Source organism: Otolemur garnettii, unplaced genomic scaffold (genome assembly GCF_000181295.1).
Source record: "Otolemur garnettii isolate 467f Iridium unplaced genomic scaffold, OtoGar3 scaffold00161, whole genome shotgun sequence".
NCBI lineage: Eukaryota > Metazoa > Chordata > Mammalia > Primates > Galagidae > Otolemur > Otolemur garnettii.
The window spans coordinates 798,691-818,955 of NW_003852556.1; the positions used below are offsets into that span (position 1 = coordinate 798,691).

General features: G+C 50.7%; 1 protein-coding gene across 1 annotated transcript; it reads right to left on the reverse strand.

Annotated features, from left to right (window-relative positions):
- Positions 1 to 302: 302 nt before the first annotated feature.
- Positions 303 to 18,622, reverse strand: LOC100948461 (coagulation factor X). The gene is made up of 8 exons (XM_003800002.3): positions 18,491 to 18,622; positions 13,408 to 13,568; positions 9,274 to 9,298; positions 8,309 to 8,422; positions 7,063 to 7,194; positions 4,959 to 5,200; positions 2,205 to 2,322; positions 303 to 923 (listed from the first exon to the last, which is right to left on the reverse strand). Exons 1-8 carry the CDS (start codon positions 18,558 to 18,560, stop codon positions 322 to 324), a joined length of 1,464 nt encoding a protein of 487 aa, XP_003800050.1. The 5' UTR covers positions 18,561 to 18,622; the 3' UTR covers positions 303 to 321.
- Positions 18,623 to 20,265: the final 1,643 nt, after the last annotated feature.

Sequence of the window (20,265 nt, forward strand, 5' to 3'; positions counted from 1 at the left end):
ACAAGACCCTGGGCCCCCTGGCACCTGGACAGGATTGTGTGCCCCAGAACACTGACACTGCCCTATGGTGCTGGGCACAGCTGGTGGGGATGGGTAGGTCAGGAAATGGGCTGGCGCAGAGCAGTGGCACCCTCCCTACAGCCACAGCTGCAATCCCACAGAGAGTGAGATTCTCTGGGGCATTCCCCAGCCTGGGAGTGGGAAGTTGGGAAGTGGATGCCCAAATGGACACTCCCCAGGCTAGGAGCAGTCAGGATAAGATGGGCAGGAGAACAGGAGACCTCAGGGAAACGACACTGTGCTATAGCTGTCAAGGGCACTTTAATGGAGAGGACGAGTCAACCTGGGAGGCTGGGAGGTGGTCACCAGCCGGGGTGGGCCCTGGGTTTTCATCGACCTGTTAATCCATTTGAGGAAGGCGGTGACCTTGGTGTAGATGCCGTATTTGCCCTTCCTGGCGCACCCTTCTCCCCAGCTGACAATGCCCGTCACAAAATATGTGTTCTTAAAGCGGGTGACATGGGGGCCTCCGCTGTCCCCTTGGCAGGCATCCTCAGGCCTGGCTTCGTAGCCAGCGCAGAACATGTTCTGGGTGATGGTGAAGCTGCTGGACAGCTTGCAGGTGTTACGGTCCACGTAGGGCACCTCCAGCATCTTGAGCGTGGGGGACAGGCGGCCCATCTCATGAGTGCGCCCAAACCCACTCACAATGCCTGTCTTCTGTGTCATCAGCGTGGACTCAGCCCAGTCCTTCTCGGGCAGGCAGGCAGGGGCCACATTCACACGGAAGGTGATGGGTGTCTTCAGCCTGAGGACGGCGATGTCGTAGTCATAGGTCTCTTTCACAAACCTGTTGTGCTTCACCACCACCTCCACCTCATGCACCATCTCATTGCCTTCCTCCTTCTCTGTGTTACGATCCCCTGCAGTGAGAGAGCAAGGCCACGCTCAGCACTGTCTGGCTGTGCACACACCCACTGAGTGCTTTGCAAATAAGCTATTTTTCTCAAATTAAAAAATGCATTTGATCTGAATGAATCCCCTAACCCCTCCTCCCCAAAAATGCATTTGGGTATAAGGTCACTTTTGAAAAATATGGAAAAATGCAAAGAAGTAAATAAATAAAAATGACCTTCACTCTCACTCCCCAGGGCCCTTAGATTCATGTATGTGTATAGCTCTGTGCAAACTCCCTGCTTATTTTTCAACAGATACATCTCTGGCTTGGGGTGTGTACTAGGCACTGTCCCAGCACCTAGGCTAATGGCCTCACGTTCTAGGCCCATGCTGTCTTCTGGGGTTGCAACCAGCCCATGGGCACATGAGCACCTGGTGAGCATGATACTGTGATGGGCAACTGCAGACTTAGGCCAGAAAAGAATGCAGAGTATCTCACTGCTGCCTTTTAAGTTGGTCACACTTGACCACTTGATAATATTTTGAATGTATCTGATTAAACAAGATGTTATTGAAATTAACTTCACTTGGCTGGGTGCTGTGGCTCACACCTGTAATCCAGTATTCTGGGAGGCCAAGGCTGGTGGATTGCTTGAGCTCAAGAGTTAGAGACTAGCCTGAGCAAGAGTGAGGCCCCATCTCTGCTAAAAATAGGAAAACTAAGACAAGAGAATTGCTTGAGCCCAGGAATGTGAGGTTGCTATAAGTTATGCCATGTAACTCCACCAAGGGCAACAAAGTGAGACTCTAATAAAAGTCTCACTTTCTAATAAGAGTGGTTTTTTGTTTGTGTGTTTCGTTTAAGACACAGGATAGGGTCTCTGTCATTGGGCTGGAGTGCAGCCCCCAGCTCCTGGGGTAACCCTACCTGGACCTCCTAAAGCATTGATTGGGGTAATAGGTGTGAACCACCATGCCCAGTCTTCACCTGTTTTTTTATATTTTTAAATGTATAATAGAAAATTTAAGGTAACAAAAATTTGCAAATTGCAGGTGTGGTTGGTGTGTGTGTTCCCACAACGTGCTGGATTGTGCCTGGACGGCTCTACAGGTCTAGAGGAGAAAGACAGATGTTTGCAAAAGGACCCCGCAAGTAAAAACTTAGGGGGCACGTGGTGCTCAGTGTGGGAGAGTATGAGGAGAAGCTGGCTCTGCTTCCTCATCTTCTCCCTCTGTGAATTGGACCCCAACCCCCCAAGTATGAGTTCAGCTCCCCCAGTTCCAGGGGTCTCTGGGGCGTCACTCACCCACCCTCACGGTGAACCTCTTAGCCTGGTGCAGGCAGTGGGCGGCGGTGAGCACATGGAACTCGCTGAGGATGGTGCCTCCACAGAACCCTTCATTCTCCTCATTGACCAGCAGGGCCTGGGGCAGGACATGCTGAAGTAGGCCTTTGCCCAGGGAGAGTCGGCCCTCACTCAGGGAGGACCACCCAGGCCTCAGCCTGCCTGCTACCTGTCCCCCACTGCCACCTTCTGCAGGCTCAGGGCACCCCCGTCAAGGCTTCCCTGTGCCCACCCTGGCCCTGCACCTGTTGTGCCAGCCTCCCACCCAGGCTCCAGCTGCCTTCCCAGCCCCGCCCTGGCACACCTTACTTGGCCTCCACCCTCCCGTCATCACCGAGGGCCTACTAAACGCCAGATACTGCCACTCAAGCAGGTCCTTCTATTTGTCTCTCTCTGCACCTGGATACAAACTCGCTTTGACAGGGATTCAATTTTGTTTTTTCCAAATCTGGTCACAGTGCTAACTACACACAGAATGCACAATGGAACCTCCACAGCTGACCTCTTCCTACACTGACCACATCCTTAAGGTGACTTGATTTTCACAGATCAGACATGCACCACATGTATGCATCATTACAGCAGGCCTAGTTCCTTATGGTGACTACTTTTGCATGCTGATCAGCTTGTGACAGTCTCTTTGGGTGGGCCACCTACCAAAGGTCTATCATATTTCAAGTGCTTTTGAAAAAATGATCACTGGGGTGACAGCCTGCATTGTCTGTGTGGCTGCGACTTGCTCCCCAGACAGGCCAGTGCCAGTCTAGGAAACACCTGCCTAAACGGTGTGGTTTTTTGGGGACAAGGATGGGCATCAATACAGCCTGTCCCCTCAGTGTGTGGACACCACCTTCCAGGAAATTCCCTTGGAGCTCCAGGGCGACTCCTGAAAGGGGTTTCCTCCTGGCAGGACGGTCACAGGGGAGGAGCACCAATGGGCACTTGAAATGCGCCACACAGCTTCCCAGAGGATGGGACCTGCAAATCTGCAGCCTGAGTGCTTAGTGGCCTCCTTTCTCTAAAGGAGATTTCCATCTTCTAAAGGACAGGCGTTGGCTGGTGTGTGGGTAGCTCAGGGCAACAACAGAGTCCAAAAAGGATTCCTGGAGACACTCGTGACTAGGGAAACAGCAAAGCCTCTGCCTTTTTTGCACAGCACATCAATTCTTCGTCCCACCTGAGTGAGGAGTAAGGGAAGGTCAGTTTCTCAGGCTGGACTCCAGCCATTCTTCCTAAAATGGGGATGATGTGATGGGCCATGACTGAGCAGGTAAACAGGAGTCCATCCCCCAGTGGGTATGAGGGCCCTGTAAGAGCCAGGTGCCCTGGAAAAGCCTCTGTCGGGGCTCCAGGTCCCGACACCTCAGCCCCTCGGCAGCTTGTGTTGGGGGCCCTGGGAGCTCACACAGGTGCCATGCTCTTGCCCCTAATGGCATAGTCCCACAGGGTGTGATGATTTGGGCCCCAGCTCTCTTTCTAGGTGCAGACTCTATGGTACACATCAGAGAAGCAGTACCACAGCTGCACGCCCTACACAGCACCCAGCTCTGTGGCTATAGGCCCTATGCACAGTGCCCAGCTTGGCATCCGCCACACAGGAGGCTCTCAGCAGACATGTGCTGTGTGTGAGAAATTATGGCCACGTTGCTGCAGTGCTTGTCCCCTTGGCTCCTTCACAAGGTAGATGCACACCTGCCGTGGGGCTTGCAAGTGGAGGCAGGGGCTGCTGAGGATATTTGTGAAAGTTGTTGCTGGCTCTGGGAATTTTGCCTGTCGGATGAGCCACACTGGCCTTGGACATTGAGAATTCCCAGTCCCAGCAAGGACTGTCAGGTAATACAGGGTACCCCATTAAATTCGGGCTGGATAAGCAGAAAATAATGTTTAATATGTCTTATGCAATACTTGGGACATACTTCCATTAAAAGTTATTCATTGATTCTGTAAAATTCAAATTCAACTGAAAGTCTTGGGTTTTTTTTTTTGTTGTTGTTGTTGTTTTTTGCAGTTTTTTGCTGGGGGTGGGTTTGAACCTGCCACCTCTGGTATATGGGGCCAGCGCCCTACTCCTTTGAGCCACAGATGCCACCCCAAAGTCTTGTGTTTTTATGTGTTAAATCTGGCAATGATTGTCCAAATCAACAAAGAGTAATTTTACCTTTGAAAATAAACACATGTGCTTTTCTAAGATTCTGTCACCCTCAGGGTTTATGTGTTTGGGTAAAAAAAAAAAATTACCAAATTAGAAGTGAAAAAAGGGCAATAACTCTTTGTGCCGCAGACAGAAGAGCAGCAAGGGCCCTTGCCCCCCGGGGGCTGCTGACATGCTCCTGCCCGGGCGAGGGTGCCCACCCCAGGTTTTAACACTATTTCTCTCTGAGTAGAGTGAGGTTTGGGGACCTCCAGGGTGGGGGTTACACCTTTTCCTTCCCTTCTGCCCATCACAGAACAGTACGCTCTTGGTGCACACCACAGTGAGGTGAGGGGGGAGACTCCTAGGCCCCGGCCCCTTTCTCATCTCAGGCTGCGTTCACGTTGGAGCCCACAGCCTCCCAGGGCCACCCAGAGGAGGGGGGCAGGCGTGCTCATTGGCGGAGACCATCCATCCTAGTGCAGAACTGTTGAATCCCTGGAGGCCCAGGGGCTGCCTCCTACCAGAACCGGCTGGGGCTGGTCCCTTGTCCAGCCAGGCCAGAGGGGCCAACACCCAGTTACCTGCCAGGGACACTCCCCTTCCTTGCAGTCCCGGCCACCCACGATCCGGATAAGGTCGCTGTCATCCTCCTCGGGGTATGTCTGGTTGAAGTTCAGCAGGTTGTAGGGGTCCTGAGTGGGGACCAGGTCCTGGTCATACTGCCCTAGCACTGTGGTTTTAGGGAGCTCCTCGCTGCCAGACATGGCCTGAGACTCTGACCTCTTCCTACGCCCCAGAGTCAGCTTTCCACAGGGAAAGAGGTCTGGAAAAGAAGGGCAGGCTGGGGCTTCAGCAAAGCCAGGAGCTCCCATGCTTCAGACAGCTCACCAGGGGACAGTGTAGCAGGGGCTGTCTCCAGGTAAATGCAGTTGTCCGTGTGTTGACTGTACCTCAAGTAACAACCTGTGAACATGGGACCCTGTCGGCATGCAGGAGTGCTGGGGACACGCACAGAGGCCTGCAGCTTGCCTGGAAATGCACCAGGAAGTCAGGACAGGCAGGGCCAGCGCCTGTGAGGCACACACAGGACCCAGCAGTGGGAGCAGCAGTGGCTGTGGGGCCTCCTGTGAAGTTCTTTTAATTTTGCTGTGTGTTTAAAAAATTTCTGTAATAAAAATATTGAAGAAAAATGTTTCCAGGCAGAAGGAACAACATAAGCAAACAACCTGAGGTGTAAGAAGGAGCCGAGTGCCGTGCGTGACAGTGTCTAAGGGGCTCAGGGTGGGCGTGAGGGAGTTCCCTCTGTCCCATCGCCAGCTAGGGAGGGGAGGTGGGAGAAGAGAAGACAGTGCCCAGTGGCCTCTGTGTCACGTGCTGAGACCCGATAAGCACAGCTTGGTTTTCTATCTGCTGTGCTCTCAGGGTCCAAAGTGGCCCCTGCCTTGGAGTGGACACCAGTGAATTTTCAGCTGGCGATAAAGGCCCTGCTGCCCCTGTAAGCTCCATGCTAACAGTTGTAATCACCATCTCCAATGCTATGAATGGGTCATCTGTGATTTAGGACAGAACCTTCCAAACTACGAAGCAGTTTACCAGATTTTATTTTCAAACATCAAGCTTGATATTAAATTGATCTCTGATTATTTCTGGAATTAAAAATACTTACATGCATGTCAGGAAATGACACCAGGTAAAATATTTTTGAACCAGCTTAGCTGGAGACGCCATTGCCAATGGGGGCAGGAGCCACACTGTCCTCACTGGCTGAGTGATTCCATGTCACGTGACTGAAGCAATACTGGAAGGATATGTTTGGAACCAACTTTTTCCTGGTTATTCATCTCTTAAAATAGGTAGTTTTGAACCAGAAGAATATGAGGGTGTAGTGACAGAACCACTCAGGAGTGCTGAGTCCCTGGAGGGACAGTTGTCACAGCCGCCTGGCAGGAAACCACTCTGCATGTGTGCTGATGGTCACCTGTGGCTCCTGATGGGGCCTGGGACCCTGCATTCCAAACACACCCTTGGGTGACGCCAGGCCTGGTGAGTTGGGGTCTCTGAGAGGCAGAGTAAGTGATGCAGGGACTGGCCCCAGAGACTGACCTGTGCTTGCCAGTGTGTGAGGAGCCCACCTCAGGTCCCATTTAGCCCTTACAGCGTCCATGGCAGGGAGTCTGTTTCCCTGGTCTACCAGAGGTCTGTTTCCCTGGTCTACCAGAGGTCACTGTCCTCTGGGAGCCTTTTGTCACACTCGCCAAGTTGAAGAATAAATTCAGATCTCCAGAAAAGAGGTCTGTTCTGGGGGTGCTCTGGGTCCCCTCCAGGCCCCTACTCTGGGCCCTGCCCTTTCTGGTGGCTGCTGCAAGATACATGGGCTGCCTCTAGGTGGGTGGTCACCCATCACCACGCAGAGTCAGGGTCCTCACCATGTCCCCTCCCCAAAAGAGTCAGGTAAGAGTATTGGCCAACTTTTCAGACAAGGGAACTGAGGTTAACAGCACATGTGGCTCACAGAAACAAAGGTCTGTTTCCAGACCTCGTGTTTGAACAACCTGAGCCCAGGGCACCAGAGCTCTGCTCCTGGAGCTGCCACCTGCGAGGCTTGCCCAGAGATGCTGACCTGCTCCCCTGGGCTAGTCTCTGTGACCCGGGGGCATTTGGCGAGTGGCCCGATGAGCCTCCTACCTGTAGAGATGCAGGACTTGCCGTTGTCACCCAGGGTGTACCCACTGGCACAGGAGCACACCACCTCGTTCTGCTCCTCTCGGCAGAACTGGTCACAGTCCCCATTGTCCAGGCTGCAGAGCTTCCGTGTAACTGTAAGACATGAACGCTGGCTCATAAGACAGGCCAGGGAAACCCAGGCTGCAGCTGGCCAGAGGGTGCCAGCTCTGTCCATCCCCTGGCCAATCATAGAACAGGCACTGGGCTGGAGCAGGGGGCCGAGTTCGTGCAGACGCATGGGAGGGAGCAGGGGGGAGGTCGCCACATCTGCCAGGCTCGGGCTCCTCGGGCACTCTGTGAGAGTAATGTCCCACTGTGGGGACTGGACACTGGGGCTCTGATTGGTGCAAGCAGATGAGAGGGACAGCTGTGGATGTAAGCAAGTGGACTGGAGTCAGGTCGGCCCCAGGTCCAAGTTTAGACCTGCCCATAGGTCCTGCAGCCTGGGCGAGGCAGCAGCCCTGGCCTCAAGAAGGCTGAGGCTGTCCAACCTGCTTCCCATGTATATAGAATCCAGACACACCTATAGCAAGTTACTGTAAAAGTAATTCCAGTGCAGAGATCAACACTGACAGAGTCTTAGAAACATCCACAATAGCTGGGGGTCTACTTGATATTATGCCTGATAAGTTAGCCGAACAGTGCGGAGGAAGGCGACTCTGAATTTCTAATGAAATGATCCATGACTGACATTCTTACCAGGAAAAATTCAAAAGAAATCCTAGCTAAGAACCACGCTTAAAGATTATAAAGTCAGTAATTTAAAAGAAATACATATTTTTCTCTTTAGGGAAAACTGATCTAATAGCCCAATTTTTATTAAAAATTAGTATTAGAGTTTCAGAGAAAACTCTCAGCATGTTTTTCATGTAGAATTACTTTAAAGTGTCTGGTTTTCATAATGGCATAATCTCAGTGTTCCTCCCCAACGCTTGCAGGATCCAGGAAGGTGAGTACCAAGGACACGCCTCCCCAGGGAGAGTCAGCTCCTGTCTGCACAGGACTGGGCTGGACACATCACGAGTGCCCACAGGTCTCCGAGGAACAGAGACGTGTCTGTCTCATCACGCCCACCCCGACAAGTGGGGCAGTGGAACATGGTGCGGACTCTGGAGTCAGACACGACTCAGGGTTGTTTCCTCGGGCTCTGAGCTTCTCCCTCTTTCCCACCGACTGCTCCTGAAGGTGCGTGAGCCGAGGAACCTACGCAGTTCGCAGTTCTTGCCCTCGAACCCTTCCAAGCAGGTACAGGTGTACTGGCCCAGGCCGTCCTTGCACACGCCCTGGTTCTGACAGGGGCTGCCCTCACACTGGTCGCCATCTGCAAAGAAGGGTTTGGAAACCAGTGACTGTGCTGTGTTAACCTCGGCACACACTTTTCGGGTAACTTGAGATGCTTCCTGTTTTTCTGTAAATAGTTCTTCCTATCTGGCCTTGGGCTGGTGACCACAGGGCACCAGCTGGAAGGACAGAAGACAGGTGAGTTCTGGACACTCACTTCTGGGCTGGGCCTTCACAGGAGAGGATGTTGGGGTTCCTCTTCCCAAATTATCTGGGGGCAAAATGAGAATGCAAATGCAAAGACTAGTGTGCATCACTAGCACGGGGCTTCTTATAATCTAGTTTAGAGGCAGGTCCAGCTGTCACTCTGAGAAATGGGAAATACTATTATCATGACTGAGACCATTTCAGACGCTATAACCATTACATCACAGGGGTTACCTTCACAGGGAATCCAATCTTTCCAATTCTACTTTTTGTCTCTACCAAATACACTTGTATTTTAAAAAATAATCATGGAATTTGGTGTGCTCAAATAAGGATGAACTGACTAAAATCTGTATTTAAGTGAATAACAAAACTAGAATTAGTATAAAATTTCAGTAAAACCTATTTTACAGTAACAGTTACAGAAACACCCTGAGGAGAAAAGTCTTAAATGAATAAGATTAAAATCAGAGAAGAAAGGAAGTATAGGAAGTGTTTTCTTTCTTTCTTTCTTTTTTTTTTTTTTTGCAGTTTTTTGGCCAGGGCTGGGGTTGAACGCACCACCTCTGGTATATGGGGCTGACACCCTACTCCTTGAGCCACAGGCACCAGCCTATAGGAAGTATTTTCAAAATTCAAATATCTTAATGAACTCCTCTCACTTAAAACAGAAAGAAATCTCACCTTTGTATTTATTCCAGAACTCATTCTAAAAGAAAAAAATTAAAAATGCATTAGGAAAAACAGAGACAATTTATATGAATAACGACCATAATCCAGTAACGTAACCTAAACAGGGTATTTTCCCCAAAAGAGGTCACTTTTAGGAGTGATTGTTCTAGAACCATTTACTCTATGGGAGGAGCTATTCAGATCTGCATCTGTGAAGATATGGCTATAATCATCTCAGTTCAACATGCTTGTTGAATAGTGAATATTTATTTTCAAGTTAATCACCTAGAAACAGATTATACCAAGAATGGTTTGCTGTCTGCTACTCTCTAGCTGATCAGTGAATAGTTTTTAATTAATATACCTAGGCTAAAAATTCCTGAAATGATCACTTGCTTGTCATTAATCATTATGTTAGTTGAAAAAATGTTAATTGCTAATTAACTTAAAACAGGCTATCGAGAGTCTATATTACGTTAAAAAATATTCATAGTCTTCACTTGTTTCATTGCCTGTAGCTGAGTAGTGCCCTGTCCCACTTCACACTCCCTGGAACCTCAGAATGTAACTTTAATTGTTAATATGGTCTTTGCAGACATAAGTAAGGTGAGGATCCAGATGAGATCACACTGGATTGGGGTGGGTCTTAAATCAGTGAGAATGCTCTTTCAGAATCAGAAAGCTCCACAGGGAGCTACACAGTTATTTTTATATTCTGGACAAATATCTTTTCTGACCACAGTGGAATTAAACTACAAATAAGCAACAGAAAAATAACTAGAAAACTCTAAGAACTCTGACCATTTATAAATAATCCATAGGTCAAAAGAAGGTCTTAAGTAAGAAAATATTTTGAGCTAAATAAAAATCAATATACAACATAACAAAACAGGCTGAGAAAAAAAGCCATACATAAAAATCATCAACAAAATATTAGCAAACTGAATACAGCAGTGTGTGAATGGAGAATAGTACACCACGCCCAAGTAAGTTTATCTGGGGCACCAAAGGCTGGATTCAGCATTTGAAAATCCATAATGTAATCTGCCATATTAGCAATGTAAAGAAGAAAGTCCACACAATCCTATCAACTGATGTAGAAAAATAATTGAACAAAATTTAATATCCATCCATTCATGAGGTTTGTTTTGTTTTTTTTTTTTTTTGCAGTTTTGGGCCGGGGCTGGGTTTGAACCCACCACCTCCAGTATATGGGGCCAGCACCTACTCCTTTGAGCCACAGGCACCTCCCGCATTCATGGTTCTTAAAAAAAAAACCTATCAGCAGAGTATAAATAGAAGAGAACTTATTAAATGTGATAAAGTACATCTAAAAAGAACTTACAGCTATTATCAAACTTTGTGATAGAAACTGAATACTTTCTCCCTGACACTGTGAACAAGGCAATTTTCTAAATGTAAGTGTAATTGCTATGCTTTCCATCACATCAGTGGCTGCTGTGTTCTTCTTTTTGTCTTTAGGTTTCATCGCAGGAAACAGAAATAACCTTGATGTTCTGGGTCTCTGAGAGCACGGTGTCACAGCTGATGCCATGCTCCAGCAGGTGTTTTATCTGAGAGCACGGTGTCACAGCTGAAGCCATGCTCCAGCAGGTGTTGGGGGAAGCCCATACATGTAGCTTTTTATCTATGAACACAGCCTCATCACCACCCGTGGCCTTGTGTCATTTTTAAAACTGCTGGTACTGCACCTGCACGGACCTGTTCAGCTCAGTGTAGGCATGGAATGCTTCTTCCATGACAAACAGCTCAAAGTTCTTAGTGAGACCATACTGAGAGTGGTCTGTTTGGCCAAAGAACTTATTACCTGCAGGTGATAAGAGATGAACGTGGGGTTGATATAAGTCATTTCAGGAACTCTTTGAATAAAGTGTATCAAGGAGGCTGGCTGTTGTCTGAGGTAAATGATTTTCAAAACCTTTTGTTATGTGACTGGGTGCAGGGGTTCATGCCTATAAATCCCAGGCCAAAGCAGGAGGATCACTTGGAATTTGAGACCAGCCTGAATAATATAGCAAGACCCCCATCTGTACCCCCCCAAAAGAAAACTGTTGATAGCTGGACATGGAGTGCACACCTGTAGTCTTAGGTGCTTGGGAGGCAGAGGTGGGAGGATCATTTGGGTCCCGGAGTTCAAGGTTACAGTGAGGTATTGTACACTGCACTCCAGTATGAGTGACAGAGCATGATCCTATATCCAGAAAACTATCTTTTGTTACACATTGAGAATGAATAATTCTGAGTTTTAGTTCTGGAAGCTTTATACCCAAGACTTTAGCTCTTCTACTCTGCTGATTCTCCAGAAGGGGGCGGGGGGGTCAAACCAATGTCATCATCTTGGCCTTCTGGGCCATCTGGATGGTGGATGACCTTGTAACCACTTGTAGTGTGCTTTATCACCCCTGACACAATCTTCTCTGTGATTTCATCGAGATCATAATAGTCTCCAGGAACCAAGGAGAACTCATGGGTGGTGCACCCAGGATGGTGAGTCAAATTAATTGTCTTACTCCAGAACTGGTATTCAATTGCATAGACCCAGTCAATGCCTGCCAATAACCAGCACCTTGTGATAGAGTTCTGGAGCAATCCTCATATTTAAGTTCACATTCAGTTTGTTTGGTAGGTAACGAAAAGCTTGGCCACCATAACCAATGGATCATGTTCATCGTGGGAGGTTTTTGTTTTTTTTTAGATGAAGTCTCACGCTGTCACCATGGGGTGAGTGCCATGGGCTCATCATAGCTCACAGCAACTTCACACTCCTGGGTTCCGACAATCCTCCTGCTTCAGCCTTCTGAGTAGCTGGGACTACAGGCACCTGCTACGATGCTGGGCTAATTTTTCTATTTTTAGTAGAGTTGGGTTTTGCTCTTGCTCAGGCTGGTCTCAGACTCCTGAGCTAAAGGGATCTACCTGCTTCAGCCTTCCAGAGTGCTGGGATTACAGGGGTGAGCCACTGCACCTGGCATTTAAATTAGCTTTTTATTTTATGTTGTTACTTTATGGACACAAGAAGAGTTGTGACTTCCACCCATCCTCACCCCCTTCTTGTGTCACTACTATTTGCTGAGGAGGCAGGAGTAAGGGGAAAGAGAGGTGGGAGGAGGTTGTAGGGTGAGGAGTTGGGTGTGGGAGGGTGTCTACAGGCAGGAAGGTCTGGGCTGCTCTTGCAGGGACTGGGAGCTGGGGCCTGCCTGTGGTTTCAGGCGTTATTGTCAACACCTCTCAGGCAGAGGTTCTTAGAGGGGTGACCCCCATGGCAAGAAGAGCTTTGATCACTTTGATTGATCTGTGAGCTCTCTCTGCCACCCTAAGTGAACTTTGGCTAGTTACAATGACATTTACATTGTGGCTTAAAACATCACCCTCGAAATCACTGTGACAGTTCCAAGACCATCATATAATGTATGAAAATGGGAAGCAACTCATTTCTAGGAATTACTACCCAAATTTTAAGTAAAGCCAACCCCTTTATCTTGAATACTTCCCTACTCAATTAGTAAAAATTCAAAAACCCCACTGCCCCGAGTGCACCTGCTGTTTCTGGAGCCTGCCTGCTTGCTCTGCTGAGACTGAACAGAAAGCTGTTTATGTGTGTGTGTCCCAGGACTTGATACAGATTGTACTTTTCATGGGTCACGATCAAGCCACTTGCTTGGCTTATGTGGTGCATCCTGGAATTTGAGTGCTGTAGCGTCACAGCTCACAGCAACCTCCAGCTCTTGCCTCAGCCTCCTGAATAGCTGGGACTACAGGCACCTGTCACAACGCCCAGCTATTTTTTGTTGCAGTTTGGCTGGGGCCGGGTTCCAACCCACCACCCTTAGTATATGGGGCTGGTGCCCTACCCACTGAGCCACGGGCGCCGCCGGCATCCTGGAATTCTTTTCCCCGTAATCACCAAGAACTTGGAAAGCTTGCCCTTGGAGGGCAGTAATAAGGTCATTCTGACATCTCTAGCCCTTCCATCCACTCTCCACGCTGGACAGCCCCCAGATCACTGCCCTCTTTGCAGAAACTTGGCATGGATGTCTGGGTGCTCAGAGTCGGCAGGGAAAAATCAGGGCCATCGAGCACCCTCCAGCCCAGCGTGGGCCTGGCACCCCAGTCTCCAGCTTTTACCGTCTTGTCGTTGTCCTCAAAGACCTCTCGGGCCTCCTCGTATGAGCACGTCTCCTCCACACACTCTCTTTCAAGGTTTCCTTTCTTCACCTCTTCAAGAAATGAATTTGCCCTCCTGATTCTCACCAGGACGTTGTTGGCATGTTCCCGATCAATAAACACTGGAAGATAGGGAAGGACAAAGAGTTGAAAACCCCTCCCTCCATCACCTGCCCTCTCCTGAACTGCAGTGTCCTGTTGGGGCCTCATTACAGGAAGCCAGACTCTCCTCGGGCATGAAGGGAGCCGTGAGGAAGAGCGCCCCACTCCTCCTGCACTGAGCCCCAGGCACCCTTCTTTTGAGTAGGGGACATGACACAGACCCTGCATGCTCTCACCAGCCCCAGCTGGCCACCCAGCCCTCTGCCTGCTGGCGAGTCCCCCAGCTGCCCCACTCTAAGCTGTGCCCTCTGCCTCCCCCCTTTTAAGGCCTCCCCCCTGGTTTAGTGGGGAGTTGTGGACTGTTTTGACCATGACCCATGAAAAATACAATTATATCAAGTCCTGGGACACACACGGATGCACACACACAAAATTAAAGCAACTTTCAAGAAATAGTACTCACTATTATTTTCTAAAGAACAGTACTTACTACAAAATTTTCTATTTGATTCTATTCTATTTTATTAAAAAGAACACTGAATTGATTTCATGCCTTATAAGTGGGTCATAATCTACTCTTTAAAATTGCTCTGACTGGGAATCTCTGTGTCCCTGCTAAGGTGTGGGGCTTGCTGCCCCATCTCTCTCTCTTTGCCACTCTGTCTCTCACTCACTTCTCTTCCTCTTTTCATTGTGATATGGGAGGCCTTCAATTTTTTTTGTGGCTTTCTGTCCTCTTCTTTGTGCTTTTTTCCTCTGAAGAATTCAGTGTCACCATGATAAAGATGATGCTCCAAGTTGACATCCCCACACTGACCTGTCCTGTATTTTCAGCCCTGACCTCTGTCTCCCCTCACCTCAGAGCTCCAGGACTGCAGACTCAAGCAGTCTGGCATCTCAGGTACATCCTGGTCACTCACTACTTACCACTGGCAGATGGGAATTAGAGCACCTACTTCTTCGAGTTGTTTTGAGAGTACATAAAACTGCTAGTGCTGAGCTTGGTGCACAGAAGGTGCTCGACAAATGTTAGCTTCATTCCTATCTCAGATTATTTTCCCTTCCAAGTCCTGTTTCTTTTATGCCTCTGCTTTATTCTGCTGAGGGCAGCTCAGCCAGTTACTTGCTGCCCCTGCCCCATGCCCCTGTGTGTCTGCTCTGCACGGCCTGCCATGCAGCTGCCCAGCCCTCAGCATCAGGTCTCCCAACTCCACAGGAGGCTGGGCACTCTCGCTCCTCAGGTGCAGAGAAGCCCTGGAGGGAATGCCCACCTGGCCCCTACTCTGGGTCCTGTGTTGAGACGACCACAGCCTGAGGAGCTCAGGGATGGACACCAAGGAGAAGGGGCTGGAGTGTGGACCAGCCAGTTCCTTTGGGGAGTCAGAGGAAAAGAGGGGCAGTGATCAGAGCAGGGTGAGTGTCAGGCTGAGTGGGGTCTGACCCTCACAACAAATCTGTGAACCATCACCATGGCTCTAGGTGGCTAAGAGAAAACTGAATGCATGTCGCTTAGGCTACGTGGAAGCTGCACAGTAAGGAGGGAACAGGAGAGTGGTGTTCACACGTGTGTGCTCTAGAATATCAGGGAGCAAGGTAAAATGTGGGTCTTCTGGCCCCTGCTCTAGAATATTGGGGAGCAAGGTAAAATGTGGGTCTTCCAGCCCCTGCAATGCAGCAAGTTCACAGGTCATAATTTGGAAAACACTGGACAAGGCTTGCATAATGGGCCTGAGGTTGCCCATGGAGAACTCCTTCCCTCTGCAGCCCCTGCCCAGTCCTCTTCACACCTCCCAGCCTGCTCACCTCCCAGCTGGTGGGTTACTCCAGCTGGAGCTGGACGCATGAGGACATGGTGATGGGCAACAGTGGAGGAGTGATGCCAGGAATCCACCACTCCCACTGGCCTTGGGATGGACCCCAGGGCTCCCCAGGACTCCCCAGGGCCGGGTATCTGGGCCTCCTCCTTCCTGATTTCCTTCCCTCACCTCTCTCTGCCATGCTGGCCCCTGGCTGTCCTTTTTTTTGGCAGTTCTTGGCCAGAGCCAGATTTGAACCTTCCACCTCTGGTATATGGGGCTGGTGCCCTACTCCTTGAGCCACAGGCACCGCCCCCACTGGGTGTCCTTGACTGTGCCTTCCCTGTCAGGTACCCACAAGGCTAACCATCTCGTCCCCTCTCAGGCCCCAGCCGTGCTCTCCAGGACTGCCCCTCCCATGTCTCCCTGGCCCTGCACCTCTCCCCCGGGCACTATCCACTCTCTGGGTTACAAATGGATGAGCTTGGTGCTGTCTCTATCCCTGGAGCAGAACTACTCACAACAAAGGTCTGATTAACTTAGGGTGACCAGACGTCCCGCTTTTGGCAGGACAGTCCCGCTTTCTAACAATTTGTCCCGCGTCCCGTGGCGTTTTTAAAAAGTCCCAATTTTTGGAAAGAGTGCACGAGTGGGCGGGAGAACAGAAAGGGAATATACGGTTTTCAGCTGCTATGTGGCTATTTTGCCAGAATATGAGTTTTATATTATTTTTGTTAATTTTATAATGTTAAACTATAATAATAACAAATAATTGTTGAGAAGTGATTATCGATAACTGCTTATCAAAGTTTGCCTTGTTGTCAGGCCCTGCCCTGCCTCGTCCCACCCCACCCCCTGGCCATGTTGTCCCGCTTACAAATGTTAAAATCTAGTCACCCTAGATTAACTTCTTAAGACAAGTGTATGGAGACCTTGGCATGTTCCATTGCTAATGACCAGTCTTGCTTTCCTCATGTCAGAAAGTCTGGGGCACAGCCTGCTTGGTCACAGCTGTGCCCCAGTGGCTGGGCACAGTAGGTTCTCAGTAATGATTGTTGCATGAATGAATGAAGGAAAGACTGGGCCACTGGCCTGACCTCAAGGCTCAGCCTCTGGACCGTATTTAGGCACTTTTAATGGCTTTCATTAACAAGTCAAGTCAACTCTTTAGTCAAATTAAGGAGGCTGTGCAGACATACCTCCTGGTCTGAAGAAAGTGAGACTGGAGACTAGATGTGGTTTGGGTTTCAAGGATCTGACTTCATCTTAATTTACTCCACTAATGCCCATGATCATCATAAGCTGAAGGGAATTCCAGAGACCCTCACTGTACTCTTGCTTCTAAAAACAAAGTTTACAGCAGAAAGTGAGACTGGTCATTAGAATGAAACACACCATGGTTTCTGTACACTTGTCGTAAGAAGTTAATGAAACACCAGGAAACTCCAGAGTCTCAGACATTTGTCTGAGTGGAGATGTGTCTGCAAGCCAGGTCCCTAGGGAGGGTGGGCAATGCTGAAAGTGGGACGAGGCCGAAACAGACTCTCCCTCACAGCCTCGGCAGGAACCAGCCCTGTGGACTCCTTGATTCTGAGCCCCGGCCTTCAACTGCAAGATGATATATTTTGCAGCCCCCAGTCTGTGGTACTGTGTTATGGCAACGTGAGCAAACAGGGGCCGCCAACCAGTGAGGACAAGGTAGTAGCCACCAAAGGGAGCTGAGGATAGATCTTCAGTAGGACCTCCTGGGACAGCAGACTTGCCTTCAGGGCCATCTACACTGGATGGCTGATGACAGGGTCTCTGAGGGGAGGCTGGGGAGGCTCCCAGGCCTGCACTGGGCACCACCGCCATACCCACATGCTCACAGCCTGGGCCGAGGGTGAAAGCAGGTGTCCACTCCACGGCCGGGCAGGGGGGTGACCCAGAAGGGGCATGGCCTGATAGAGAAGGCGTGGCCTGATGGAGAGGGTGTGGCCAGGGCAGGGAGGGGTAGCCTGCACCAGTACTGGTACTTGGGTGGCAGGAGCAGCTCTGCAGAGCAGAGAAATTAGCTTTGTGGCCTCTGTGAGGCGAGGGGTGGGACAGAGGCTGGGACGGGTAGGAGCTAAGGGTGGGACTGAGAAGATGGGTCCTGGAACTAGAGCTTCCTATGGGGGCTCATGAGGGAGAGGACCCCAGGAGGAAGACGGGTACCTTCTAATGGAGAGCCCTCCAGGTCAACATGGTTCTGTAGGTCCAGTCTTCCTCCCTTGAGTCTCCTCTTCCCTTGTCCACATTGGTGCCCCTTCCCCCGCATGAAGGCCTTTCCCCTTCCATTCTCCCAAGTGGGTCTCTCCCCTCCCACACCCCCCATCTTTTCTCCCTCCTCTGCCCACGAGGGTCTTTTTGACTGTCTATCCCTTGCTGCTCTCTCTTCTCTTGTGCCTTGGGGGCCCCTGTGTGTTTTACTTTCTCTAGGAGGCAAACCTGTCCTAGGTCCCTAAACCCTGGGCCCCTGCCACAGGTGCCACCCCTCCTCTGGTGTCTCCCCAAGCCTTGCTTGAGTTCTCCCCTTTCTGAGCCTCTTCTGGACAGGCTCAGGAGCCTGGGCATCCTGGTGCCCCCATCTGTCCAACCTCACCTTGGGCAGCCCCTCCCAGGTGGAGTCAGCTGAGGGTGGTGACCCCTCTCACCCCTCCCTGGCTGGAAAGGCCTCTGCTGTGCCCCTTACTCTGGCAGTAGAGGGCAGACCTCTCCTTACTGCCTGACACCCCCACACCCCTCCTTTCTCTATCTCCCTTTCTCTCTCTATCTCTCCTTTTCTCTCTCTGTCTCTCCTTATCTCTCTCTGTCTCTCCTTATCTCTCTTTTCCTGTCTCTGTTTCTCTATCTCACTATCTGTCCCTGTCCCTGTGTTTTTGTCTTTTTGTGACCTCTGATCTACTCATCTGATGACTCTCACCCATATGAAGCTGACTCCAGCCACCTGAAGCCAAACAGGGCACCCCCCATGCATATCGTAGAGATTTTATAGGGCCAGGACACCCTCCCCCAAGCATACTGTGGAGATTTGAGGGCACATCCCCCCGACTGCCTGCTCTTCCCTGCTCCTTGCCTCCCCCCCTCCCCCCCCCCCCACAGTCAGAAGGGTAACTGCCACTCACCACTTTCCCCAGGCAGGAGAAGGCCAGCCAGGGACACACTGAGCAGGGCAAGGCCCAGCAGGCTCGCCATGGTGTGGCTGAGTGCAGGGTCCCACTGTGACAGGCCGCCGGGGGCAGAGTCCACTCTCCTGGGTGCAGAGGAGAGCTTGTTGTCCTGCTGCTTATCCCAGCTTCCTGATTGGGGCCGAGCCTGCTGGCAGGTGGGGACAGTGACCACACTGGGGAGTGTGGTTACCCAGCCCCACCTTCCCTAGTCAGGGCTGGGTGGCTGATGGGGTCTGCTGCAGGATGGGGACTTTTGTCTTATCATAAAATGAAAACATTTTATTTTCATTTTGTAGTTTTCAGATGTTTGCATCTAACTCTCAGTCCTGACAAATGACAAAGGTATCATTTTCTCATCATTTTTCCAGGACAGAAACCCAAAGTTTAGTGAGAGGTGAAGATTGAGCCCATGGCCATGGTGGTGGATGTGGGATTTGTACTCTTCATACTGTTCCTGGTCTGAACCTGTCCTTCCACTCGGCTGCTCTCTGAGCGCAATCAGGTGGTGCCTAGACACAGCAGTCTCAGGCCACCAGGGGACTCCTGCAGGCTGGGTTTGCACCTGCCCCCACCCACCCTCAGACCCAGGGGCTCAAGGACCCAGAGGTTCTGGTGACCTTGCTGTGACCACCTGGCCCCTGCACATAGTTCTGGGAGGAAGAACACTTCCCTGCTGCTTGGATAGTTGAGCTCTGCTGCAAGCCCCCTGCTGTCCTGCTGGGTACAAGATGGATTGGACCAAGCTGAGAGGGGTTCTGCTGTGAGAGGCTGGTGGGTGCTGTCTCCTAGGCCCCATGCTGACCCCTGGACACGGACACAGTCACAGGGCCCCACATCCCCTGGCAATGTAGCAGGCCCTGTGAAGGCAGGCTGGATAGTGGGGGACAGAGGGGCCTGGACTATCCAAGGTTTAACCTAGTGAAGGTAATTACTCATGTCTTCCAAGTCTAGGGGGCCTGGCAGGGGAGGAGGCAGGGGGAGGAGAGAAGAGAAGGCAGGGAGAGATGTCAGGGGCCCTGGGCAGCTGCAGGGGCATTGAAAGGCCAGTGTTGGGGGCCACCCTAGGCTGGGCCACCTCATGGCCTGACCTCATGCCAGGGTGGGGGCTGGGAAATCTGGGCATGCACAGAGTGCTTGCTTAGTATGGTTGGTCTTTTCAGGAATGTGGAATGTCAGCTTCATGGTCCCCATCAGAGGAAGGCCCAGAAGTGCACCGTGCAGACAGGACTGCCCACTCTCCCGACAAGCAGTTATCCTGGGAGTTGAGGCCGGGAAGGTCTGTGACAGCCCGGGGAGCTCTCTTTCCTGGCCTGTCCCCAGATTTCCATTCCAAGAAGCCAGAGCATCTTCCCTAGCCTCAGCCTGGGTTAGTTTGCACAATTCCCAAGTAAAAGCCTGCAGCATCTGTCCATTTGCAAGCTGTCTTTCCCAGAGGTGATGAGGGCATGGTCCGCTGATGCCACCTTCATGACAGCTGACTCCAGTTTCACCAACACAGTGGTTTGTCTGTAGTATAAGCAGAGTCAGCCTGGAGTCCAGGCATCTGGCCCATGCTGAGACTATAAGAGTCTTGGCAGCCTGGCTTGGGAGGTTGCCAGAATCCGTGTTCCTGCTGATTCTAGGCCCAGAGACTTTCTGCAGAGGGCCGGGCACTGAATGTGTCAGGCTTTGCAGGTTAGATGGTGGTTTTGTCCAGACATCTCTGTCTCAACTGCTCCAGGGACAGTAAC

Bases quoted from the DNA above. Each gene is read 5' to 3' on its own strand.
- LOC100948461 (XM_003800002.3), bottom strand. From the start codon at position 18,560: ATGGCGAGCCTGCTGGGCCTTGCCCTGCTCAGTGTGTCCCTGGCTGGC. The intron at 8,423-9,273 runs GTGAGATTTCTT...CCTTCTTTGCAG, and splicing joins GTTCTGGAATAAATACAAAG to ATGGCGACCAGTGTGAGGGC. The intron at 7,195-8,308 runs GTAGGTTCCTCG...CATGTCTTACAG, and splicing joins GGGCAAGAACTGCGAACTGC to TTACACGGAAGCTCTGCAGC.